The 12,329-nt window shown below is 50.1% G+C and overlaps 1 protein-coding gene across 1 annotated transcript in view; it reads left to right on the forward strand.

The window, feature by feature from the left end:
- The window catches only part of LOC146859672 (astacin-like metalloendopeptidase), a 113,121-nt gene that overhangs the window by 2,892 nt on the left and 97,900 nt on the right, over positions 1-12,329 (forward strand). The window contains exons 2-3 of the mRNA XM_085643426.1: positions 8,747-8,771; positions 11,184-11,249. Of these exons, the coding sequence (XP_085499552.1) occupies positions 8,747-8,771; positions 11,184-11,249 (91 nt within the window). The remainder of the gene's footprint in view (positions 1-8,746; positions 8,772-11,183; positions 11,250-12,329) is intronic.

Consider the following 12,329-nt stretch of genomic DNA (forward strand, 5'->3'; position numbering starts at 1 on the left):
GCGCAAATACACAGTGGTCCCCAGGGGGAGACCAAACCATATACTAATAAAGTGGAATGCGAACCACAAGTTGAGACTGGACCCAGAAGATGTAGAAGAGCTGGGGACCCAAGGAACCACCAAGGTAAGTAACCAGGAACCTCATGGAGGCCATGTGAAGAGTAGGAACACAACCGCATGCTCAATACAAGTCAATAGGTAAGTCGCTGTTGCAGTTGTTAAGAAGAAGGACCCTTCCCAGAGGACCCTGTAGAAACCCCGTGGAAGATGGAAGGTTGGAGAGTCTCCCCACCCATGGATACCCCAGGAACCAGGATACATACATCAGGGAAGCCGGGTGCATAGGTATGAAGTGACATCAGAAAGCGCCGTAGACCTCAATGGAGTACATCAATGAAGATGCAGCTGGCAAAGAAGGTGAAAGAGTCTGAGGGAACCAAAAGGTGGATTCAGGAAGAGCGGTACCTGCAAGCAGAGGGAACAGAGTCTATGCCACTTGGGAGTTAACAGGAGGCACGGAAGACGAGTGCCCACTGATGTCGGAATATGCAGGAGAGTTGATGGTGACCTTGACTTGAGCTATTCGGACCAGGCAACGCTGTGGAAAACCATGATTCGTTCACGAGCTGTCCCATGTCGGATGTCAAGAGCCAGGGGGTCGGTGTCTGGCGGGAGCACCAAAGAAGCCTTGGCAGCGGCAAGATACATGGCAGACGAATTGGTGCAGTGTTGGTACCTGCAAGGTGCAAGGAACTCACCACGAGCAGGTAAGTCTGAGAAGGCCCTGAGCAAACAGGGTAGCCCACTGGAACCAAAGAAGACCCTCAAGAGGTCCCACAGGCCAAAGGCACAGGAGTCGCAAAAGGACCTCGAGCAGCTTGCCACGGTGCAGAAGATGCGGTGAGGCTGAAGATCTTGGTAGCAAGAGATGGAGGCTGGAGATTCTTGGAGCCCACAGATCTCTGGAGGAGATAGTCAACAAACCTTGGTAGCGGCAAATCGATGTGGTGCACAGTGGTTCTGCTCCAGCAGTTCCGACGAGGGATACTGGCAACAAACTTGCTCTGAAGACAGTGCAGGCCTCAAGGGAGTTGCAGAAACACCACCTGTGTTGCTGAACCTTTCAGAGTCTACGAGTGCTCAGGAACAGCAAACCGGTCACCTTCCTTGCAATGGCTGCAGATGCAGGGGAGGGACTCCTTTACTCCTAGGGAGATTCCTTTAGGTGTCTTGGATGTCCACAGGCCTGGTGAAGAATCTGTATGGAGCACAGGCACAGATGACGCAGAAGACTGGCAGGACGACGAGACCAGGAGCAGCAGGTTTCTTGCCAGTTGGAGTCTTCCCAGTTGCGGTCTTGGTTCCCACAGCGAAGTCCAACGAAGTCCAAGGTGCCCAGACGGTTGAAGATGAAGTGGTTTCAGATCTGAATCTTGTCCAACGATGAATCTGAAATGCCACCTACAGGTAAGCCCTTAAGTACCCTAAGGAAAGGGTTGGGACGATTCAGGGGTCCCTCCCAGAGGAGGGGCTGGACAGTGGGGAGGATACTCCCATGTCCTTTGTCCAGTTTTGTGCCAGAGCTGGAGCCAAAGGGTCCCTGAACTGGGTCCAGCTGACGTATGCAAGGAGGGCACCAAATAGCAGCACTGGCAAGCGCCCACACCCATCCCAATACACTAAGTCCTGTCTGGGAGGTGTTCACACCTCCCTGTGACAGGAAAGCTATTGTCCTACCTTCCCTTGCTTGAGCTTGGCTCAGCAGCAGGAGGAAAGAATCATGTCTCTGGTCAGCGGCAGCCATAGCTTGCTGTACGGGTCTGTAAGACTGGTACTGGGAGCACGCAGGGCTCCCTGGAGAAGCCCCACAGTGCATGGAATCATACCTCCAATACCGTTTACGGGCATCTGAGCTTAGGGTCAAGTCTAGAGCCCAGAAGTCCAAGGTTTTCTCTTACCTTAGTTCTCTTTGGTGATGATCTCGAAGATGTCTGGTCTCAGGAGCTCTTCTGAATACCGTTTACGGTGTTGGGGTATGATTCCAACATGTTTGACACCAAACACGCCAGGGTTCGTGGCAGCCAGTTTAGAGTTAGCCATCTCGTAATGGTGCAAGGCCATTCTATGTATCATAATGGCTGATGCATTTACAGCGCCTGGAGAAAGGACTCCAGGAATTGTAGGGGTGTTCTGCTCATGCAGAGGCACCCTCACAGTTATAACCAAGCACCCTGTCTTCAGGATTGAAAGGACTGCCTTAGGGGTTACTTTTAGGTTTTTAAGTGTAGTGACCTCAGCTATAAGAAACCGTATATTTGTCGTAAGCGATGCTAGAACCAGCTTACAAAGACTGCAATGGGAGGTCTGTAGTCACAATTTGAGTGGTCTCCCATGGGGGACATATTACATGCTTCAGCCCATGGGGGACACCTGGTGTACCTATGCCCTGGATACCTTAGTATCATATACTAGGGACTTACAAATGTACACCAGTTGCCAATCTGGGATGTACCTAAGTACTCATCATGGTCCAATTTAGGGAGAGAGTACAGAGACTGGGGTCTTCATAAGCAGGATCCCAGTCAGACTAGTCAGAAAACATAAGGACACCAGCAAAAAGTGGGGGTAAACTTGAAAGCAGATCCTACTTTCATACATTCACAGAGCACGCACCTGCGCAGGATAGTATATCAGTGACAGTAGTACACAGCCTTGTGCACATGTAATGACTCTCAGGTGTGCTGCTCTGTTAGTGCACCTGTACAGGAGAGTATATGAGTGACCGTTTTGCACAACCCTGTGTATATGTAATGCCCTTCAGGTGTGCTTCACAGAGAGGTCACCAGTAAAGCAGAGTTTATGAGTGAAAGTATCACATAGCCCTGAATACATGTAAGGCCTTTCGGGTGTGCGGCACTGCAAGTGCACCTGTACTGGAGAGTATATGACTGAAACTAATACATAGCCCTGAGTGCATGTAAGGCCTCTCAGGTGTGCTACACTGCAAGTGCACCTGTACAGGAGAGTATATAAGTGGCAGTATTGAAAAACCCTCTATATATGTGATGCCTCTTAGGTGTGCTTCACAGAGAGTGCATCTGCACAGGAGCGTAACTCAGTGACAGTATTACATATGCAAGGCCTTCACACCTCCTGCACCCCTGGTGCAGCTGCACCGTTGTTATCTGCACAATGTGTCTAGATACTGACCGTAATCTTAGAGGCACATCACAGGCGCAGGAGGGTCTTCCATGAGCATTTGTGTGGTATCGGTCTAGCAGGCTGGGGGCACCATAAGGATCAAGCTGGGATAGAGGTCAGCTTACCTGGACAGGTGATAAGTGTCAATCAAATTTGAAGTGACTGTGAAAGTATGATTTCCACCTGAGCTTATTTTTCAATTCCTATAAGGAGAAAGACTTTGGCAGGGGTGTTTGTAGTGAACCTCCCAGGACCTTTGACCCTGCCTGCAGGTAGGTCGCCCCCTCAGCCGCCGCACGGCCCTCCTGTGCCTTGCTGCTGCCGCTGCCTGCTCTCACCGCCGCCACTGCTAAGTGAGTCCCCGCTCGTTGTGCTCCGCTCTGTGCCCCAGTGACCTTGTTTCGCGTCTGTACCCCGTTTTTGCTCCCCCCGCTCTGTTGTGCCCTTAACTGTGTCCCACTGACCTGTTTTTGTTCTGTACCCCGCTCTTGGCTCCCCCCGCTCTGTTGTGCCCTTAACTGTGCCCCACTGACCTGTTTTTTGTTCTGTACCCTGCTCTTGGCTCCCCCCGCTCTGTTGTGCCTTTAACTGTGTCCCACTGACCTGTTTTTTGTTCTGTACCCCGCTCTTTGGCTCACCCCGCTCTGTTGTGCCCTTAACTGCACCCCATTGACCCGTTTCTATTCTGTACTCTGTACCCTCTGTATTCCGTGCCCCATTGACCCGTTTCTTTTCTGTACCCCGCTCTGTTGTGCCCTTAACTGTGACCCACTCTTTGTTCAGGACCCCACTCCAGCCCGCGCCCCCCCGCGTCCACCTTCCTGCCGCTGAACCCTGAGGCCATGCCCCCGCTGCCCCATTCGCCACCCCGCTCCCACCTCCCAGCTGCCCCTCCCTCCCACTCCCACTTATATGGTGGCCGCGCAGCACTGAAGGGAGCGACCTTTGACCCTGCCTGCAGGTAGGTCACCCCCTCAGCCGCCACACGGCCCTCCTGTGCCTTGCTGGTGCCGCTGCCTGCTCTCACCGCCGCCACTGCTAAGTGAGTCCCGCTCGTTGTGCTCCGCTCTGTGCCCCAGTGACCTTGTTTCGCGTCTGTACCCCGTTTTTGCTCCCCCCACTCTGTTGTGCCCTTAACTGTGACCCACTGACCTGTTTTTTGTTCTGTACCCCGCTCTTGGCTCCCCCCGCTCTGTTGTGCCCTTAACTGTGCCCCACTGACCTGTTTTTTGTTCTGTACCCCGCTCTTTGGCTCCCCCCGCTCTGTTGTGCCCTTAACTGCGCCCCATTGACCCGTTTCTATTCTGTACTCTGTACCCTCTGTATTCCGTGCCCCATTGATCCGTTTCTTTTCTGTACCCTGCTCTGTTGTGCCATTAACTGTGACCCGCTCTTCGTTCAGGACCCCACTCCAGCCCGCGCCCCCCCACGTCCACCTTCCCGCTGCTGAACCCTGAGGCCACGCCCCCCGCTGCCCCATTCGCCACCCCGCTCCTGCCTCCCAGCTGCCCCTCCCTCCCACTCCCACTTATATGGAGGCCGCACAGCGGCCGCGCCGAAGGCGCGCCAGAGGCAAGCCCGTCTGCGCCCTTCCGTGCCTGGCCCGCGCCCAGTGCCAGGACCCCTGACCCCTGCCAGCGCCAGACCACTCGACGGACCTACAACGCCGCCACCCTCAACGCACTCAACACCGGCCGACCGCCAGCATGCTACCGAGCCACCCCGAAATGCCCCCACGGATCCTTCACCTGCCAAGCCTGCAAATTCACCTGCCTCCGGACCTGCACCGAACCCGCTAAGCTGAACAACAACAGCAACCACCTCAAGTGCATCCTGCTCAACACCCGCTCCGTCCACAGACACGCCATCGAACTCTGGAACCTGCTTGACACTATATCACCAGACGTCGCCTTCCTCACGGAAACCTGGATGAACGCCTCCTCAGTGCCCTACATCGCCATCCCGGATGGATACAAGATCACCCGGAGGGACCGCGTCAACCAGACTGGAGGAGGCATCGCCATCGTGCACAAGAACACCATCCGCATCACGACCAGCTCCGACGACACCTTCACCGCCACCGAACACCTCCACTTCCAGATACACACCGACCCCAAGACCACACTCAGAGGCACCCTCATCTACAGACCCCCAGGACCACGCACACATTTCAGCGAAGACATCACAGACTTCATCAGCCCGCACGCCCTCTCCTCCTCAGACTACATCCTCCTAGGGGACCTCAACTTCCACCTGGAGAACAACAAAGACAGCAACAACACCACCCTGCTGGACAACCTTGCCAACCTCGGCCTCAAACAACTGGTGAACACCCCCACCCACTACGCTGGCCACACGCTCGACCCAGTCTTCTCCTCCAGCAAGCACATCTCCTTCAGCCACTCCACCGGACTTCATTGGACTGACCACAGCTGTGTCCACTTCAGCTTCAGAAGAACCACGACCCACCAGCACCCGCAACAGGTTCCCCGCAGGAACTGGAACAAGATCACCGCCGACCAGCTCACCACCTCCCTCAGCCAGAACCCACCTGCCAGCACAATGGACCCCACCGAAACAGCCAACAACCTCACGCAATGGATCACCAACTGCGGTGGACTGCCCTCAAGCACGCCACCCGCATACATCACCAGCTGATCCGCACCACCAAGAAGACAGCATTCAAAGAACGACTGGACAACAACGCCCACAACAGCAAGGAACTCTTCAGCATCACCAAAGAGCTCTCCAACCCCAATGCCGGTAACAACGACATCACTCCCTCGCAAGACCTCTGCGACTCACTCGCCTCTATCTTCCACCGCAAGATCGCCGAAATCCACAACAGCTTCGGCGCTCCGACCACACACCCTACCACCAAAACCATCGCCCCCCACCACCACCCTCAGAACCTGGACCCCGGTCAGTACCAAAGACACCATCTGCACGATGAACACCATCCACACCGGATCCCCTACCGACCCCTGCCCCCACCACGTCTTCAACAAGGCCGACTCTATCGTCGCACCCCAACTCAGAGACATCATCAACGCCTCCTTTAACACCGCCACCTTCCCATGAAGCTGGAAGCACGCCGAGCTCAGCGCCCTCCTGAAGAAACCAACAGCGGACCCCACCGACCTCAAGAACTTCCGACCCATCTCGCTCCTCACTTTTCCTGCCAAAGTCATCGAGAAGACCGTCAACAGAAAGCTTGCCGCCTTCCTCGAGACGAACGGATCCCTCGACCACTCGCAGTCCGGCTTCCAAGCCAACCACAGCACCGAGACCGCCCTCATCGCAGCCACGGACGACATCAGATCCCTGCTCGACAACGGGGAAACAGCGGCCATCATCCTCCTGGACCTCTCCACAGCGTTCGACACCGTCTGCAACCGCACCCTAGTGCAGCGCCTCAGCAACAGCGGTATCGAAGAGAAGGCGCTGGAGTGGATCATCTCGTTTCTCGCCGGAAGAAAACCAGAGAGTCCGCCTCCCCCCGTTCAGATCCGAGGCCACCGAAGTCATCTGCGGCGTACCACAAGGATCTTCACTCAGCCCCACCCTCTTCAACGTATACATGAGCCCCCTCGCAGCCATCGCATGCCAACACAACCTCAACATCATCTCCTACGCAGACGACACCCAGCTGATCCTCTCCCTCACCAACGACCCAGCCTCCGCCAGAACCAGCCTACACGAGGGAATGAAAGACGTCGCCGAATGGATGAAGAACAGCCGCCTGAAACTGAACTCAGACAAGACGGAAGTCCTCATCCTGGGACCATCTCCCTCCGCCTGGGATGACTCCTGGTGGCCCGCCGCCCTGGGCTCCACTCCCAAGCCAACGGACCACGCACGTAACCTGGGCTTCACCCTGGACTCCTCCCTCTCGATGACCAGACAAGTCAACGCCGTATCGTCATCATGCTTCAACACCCTGCGCATGCTCCGAAAGGTCTTCCGTTGGATCCCCACTGAAACCAGGAAGACGGTCACCCAGGCACTTGTTACCAGCCGACTGGACTACGGGAACGCCCTCTACGCCGGAACCACGGCCAAACTTCAGAAAAGACTCCAACGCATCCAGAACGCCTCCGCACGACTCGTCCTGAACATCCCCCGACACAGCCACATCTCCGGCCACCTGAGAGACCTGCACTGGCTCCCAATCAGCAAGAGGATCACGTTCAGACTCCTCACCCATGCACATAAGGCTCTCCACGACCTGGGCCCCAAGTACCTCAACGACCGCCTGACCTTCTACACGCCCACCCGCCAGCTAAGGTCGACCAGCCATGCCCTCGCCGCCGTTCCACGCATCCGCCGAGCCACCGCCGGTGGAAGATCCTTCTCCTACCTAGCAGCCAAGACATGGAACTCCCTCCCCATCCACCTCCGACTAACCCAGGACCATCTCTCCCTCAGGAAGCAACTCAAGACCTGGCTTTTCGAGCAGTGACGGCCCCCTCTCCCCCAGCGCCTTTAGACCCCCCCGGGTGAGTAGTGCGCTATACAAATGTCATGATTGATTGATTGATTGACATTTTCCAGGGCCAAGGTCATCATTCTGGGCCTGCATCCCACCAAGATGTTCGTGTCTCTGATTGGGCCATGTAATTCCTGCATCAAACTGAGCTCATTGTGTGCAGTGGGGCTGTGTGGTAGGGTATTTAGTGTGGTGTGTACACGGTGGATGTATGGCTATTGTACAATGTGCTCAGTTTTCTGCATTTGGGGTCTCGGAATGGGAGGTGATGCCTAAATCACACAAATCAGATATAAATATGTTTGGGAAGACAAACATGGAGTTTGTGAAGTGTGCCTACACATTTTTTGCCACTTTTTACAGGGAAAAAAACGTGCTTGCCAAAAACCTACGGGTATGAAATTAGCACACAAGTTGGAATTCCGATTTAGGCACAAAGAGGAGTTTGCACCCACATCAGGATTAGTGTGGCCATCAGATGGTTCTACTTGAGGTACCTCAAGGACAGCTCCATAGACTCTTCTGTTACATTATAGTGAACTCTGTACATCTTTGGAGCCATCTGTGCTGCTGAAGGCCATTTGTTCTTGTGACACTTTCTCCGAAACGTTCCTTCAGCAGTTGACAGTATCCAAATAGGTGAATGAACCACAGACTTCACCCTTGACACTTGTGCAGCCCTGAGTGTGTGAAACAAGGGGCCAAACCAGGCCAGGAGCCACAGTGTTTTACCACAGTATGGGTGCTTGAATATCGACCCGCAGCAATATTGAGTGCAAGTTATCAGCTGCACAGTATCAACAAGGGAATTCAACAAGGGGGCATTGGAGCAGTAAATCTCCACTCCCCAATATACTCTTACCTTGATGATACTGTGCAAGGGGATGTCCTGCAGCTCACACCGTTGCAGGTGGAGATGTGTTGTTTTGATATTTTGACACACAGCCCAACCTTCATCTTATGTCATCTTTCAAAACATGACTTTATGTTTCCCTAATGTTCTACAATCCTTATACTTACATTAGGTGATTAAAATGCAATTTTTCTCTTTTGCAGAATGCCTATGAACTGGAGAAAAATCGTAAGTACTTTTTTAATCGGAATATCTTTGAACTTGAGCATAGCTCCTCTACTTAACGAAGCGCTGGACCCGGGGCGCGGCTGCATTGTGTACTATATACTTAATGCCTTTAAATCACTTCTTGTGGATTTACAAAGGGATGCAGAGTATGATTGTCATATGAATGAACATAATGCCCCTGTGAGTCACGAGGTGTGAGGATGAAAAGGGAGAGCATTCACACCACAGACTGCATGCGCAAAAAGAAGTTGCTAAGATAGGAAAGTGAGAGTGGGAGAAACACTGACACAGAGAACCAAGGGCCAGCTATATGATGACACTGTTTGCAATTTCCTAATTAAGAATCCTTGCGATTCACAATTAGGAAATCGCAAAACGGCATGCATGAAAGTCTGTTGAGCACTCTGCGATTAGGGGATTGCAAATGACCTACCTCATAAATATTAATGAGGTAGGTCGCAATGTGCAACCCCCTAGGAATTGCAAAAATCACAGGGGTGGTGGCTTGCTGGGGTCAGCAGACCACCATGTTTGTGATTGCTTTAAAATAAAGCAATCTTTTTTTTTGTAAAGTAGCCCATTTGCCTTAAATGAAAACGCAATGCTTTTCAAAAAGAAAAAAGAAATGTTTTCCTTTCAATTTTTTAAGGTAGTTTCTTAAAAAATGCTTTTACAAACATTCACATAGGGGAAGCGGTCCCTTGGGAACCCCTTCCCATCTGTGAATGAGTACTTGAAGTAGGTGGTAAAATGTGAATGCTTTGCAACCGCATTTCTGTCGCAAAACATTCATACATACCGAGTTAACAGAAAAAGAACAAACGGCAGACCAAGGTCAAGCAAATCCAATCCTTGTGTACAATATGTTAGAGAGTGGTGCAATCACTTCCTGCACCCGCTGTCCGGACGTGACAATAGTGGCCACATTTTCAAGAAAAATGGAAGATGCACTCGTTGCAGAGTCAACCAAGCAAGCAAAATTTGTTATAAAACTACTTCTTTTTAGTTAATCAATCTTTAAAACTGGCACACAGCAAACGCTTTTCGTTCCCAATTTGCCAGAGGAAACTTCGTCAGAGCTGTAACAATTATAAACAAAACGTAACATCAAAAACACATAACATACATCAAAATGACTCGTATAACAAAACCTCACATAAATATTACATACATAAAACAACCATAAGGGAAACACCAACAAGGCCCAAGAACTGAAAACAAATATGTTACATAATCATAATAAATACACAATTTCACATCAAATATAGATATAAATTTCACAAACAAAAACAGTATTGTTATGTGTACAATGGGAGAGAAAATTTATATCAAAAACATGTAAAATAGTCATATCTAAAAGTGTAAAATAGCCCAACCCATAGAATACAAAGACCCTCCCAATTAATGGAAAGGAAAAAAGTATTCATATCAGAAATGTTGTTTACCCCAAACTATTGAGAGAGGTAATTCTATAGATGAATGAGCAGGTGAACTGGAAAGGGCCTTCGTCCAGTGTGAACAGCAAAGAAGCCCAAGTACTAATGGAACTCACTAATTATAAATCTCAGGTAAGGAAAAACCACGGGTGAGATTACGTAATAGTGTAGGCTACTTCTCACCTCTTAAATATCCAGCTGATCGGTAGGTATGAATAGTATGATAGGTGGGTGTGGACCTCAGAGGGCACTGTCAGCCTATAAAAGGAAAATAGCGTGTATTACGAATTCTAAAACGAGAAAACAATGAGCTGGTGAGAAAAGTTATAAATTGAAGACAATAAAAATTGGTAACCTAGAGGTAGTACCATAGTATGGATGCCAAAAAGTACTGTCATACGTCCATACCGATGCAATGAGGTAATAAGAAGGGACGCCCTAAACACCCCCATTCCTAATAGCAAATCATAATCCCATTTTGCCATTAGGTAACATGTTACCGAATCACAAAATAGGCTTTGCTACATCTGAGAAATATTTTTGCGTTTGCAAAGGCCTGTTTGCAAACTCAAAAAAGCTTGATACATCTGGCCCCAAAACCCATTGGCTGGTTGATAGAAATAGAGCAATTTATTGATCGAACAACTCCATTGTGTATTTAAAACCGGTATCTGGGAAAGAATTTAGAAACTTACACATTTTAGGAGCTCCTGCCCCATAAGAAAGATGGACCTGCATATTTTTCCTTGTTTGCTACATATATCCTAGCACCTACAGGGCTCTGCGCATTTCACCCCCTCCCACACAATATGCATGAATATGTTTGATTTCGCAGAAATACGCATTTTGTGCGAAGAAAATTCAGATGCACACTTGGATCCAGTTAATATTTAATCTTTTGTAATTGATTTCTGAATCCGCCTATTCCTGTGCACCAGCAGCTGATGTGAAGCTGGGAATGTGCCTTGTCTTTCAGACACCCGGGATTCAGAGAAGCCCCTGAGACCAGACGTCTTCGAGATCATCACCAAAGAGAACAAAGGTAAGAGAAAACCTCCGGCTTCTGGGCACTAGACTTGAGCCTGAGCTCAGATGCCCTCCAGATCATCACCAAAGAGAACAAATGTAATAGAAAACTTCAGGCCTCTTGGCGCTATACTTTGTTACAAGATAGTCAGCTGGTAGCCTGCGCCCAGGTGTCTTCACAACCATCACCAAAGACAACCAAGGTCCTGGACATGGTCCTTTCTGCAGGGTCACTCTAGTTTCATGTCTTCCTCTGTCATCCTGTTCTTAACCCATCGGATTTGGGACTCTGTGAACTTTTTCCCTGCTGACCAGTGGTAAAGTGCTTCTGCATTCTCCCTAAAACATAATAACATTGGCCTACACGTAATTGGCACATTTAATTTACTTATAAGTCCCTGGTGCTATGTATATTCAGAGCGTAACATAACACAACACATGTATTTATAAAGTGCACGTTCACCCGTAGGTATCTTGGTGCTGAATAACAGATGTTCATTGTTATCCAACTCAATGGTACTAATTTTATTGACCTCAGATGAAAGGCTGAGTGGACCTGCCGGGATGGGAACCTGTGACCATGAGGTTGAGCAGAGGTCCCTAGAGTGGACGCTTTAGTCCACTGAGCCACCGGACCCGTATACATTAGTCTCTACTACTGGGCAGCAGAAAACTAAAGTAGGCTTTTAAACATGTCTCAGGCCTGCCTCTGCAGCTGTAGTGCAGATAGAAGCAGCCATCTCAATCTGGTCTTAATACACAATCATTGGCTCATATTTTACTAATGTAGTATATCTGGGAACAGATGCCATCCATTTAAAAACATATAGATAAGTGGAATAACACACTTAAAAAGAAATGCATTCTTGGAACGAAAGTCCTCCCAAACACATTTCAAATCAATATCATAGAAACATTTGGTAACAACATACAGATGCGTATCAGGTCAACACCACAGTACTACTATTTTTAATCAAAGCATATGATTGGCTCACACTGGTATACATTTTGAAGGATTGTGTTAATACAATCAAATCAATGAAAATTAAACTAACATTTGTGTGGTACGGATTGTATACATCAAATCTGCTCGCTG

The sequence above is a fragment of the Triturus cristatus genome, chromosome 3_1, assembly GCF_964204655.1.
Source record: "Triturus cristatus chromosome 3_1, aTriCri1.1, whole genome shotgun sequence".
Lineage (NCBI taxonomy): Eukaryota > Metazoa > Chordata > Amphibia > Caudata > Salamandridae > Triturus > Triturus cristatus.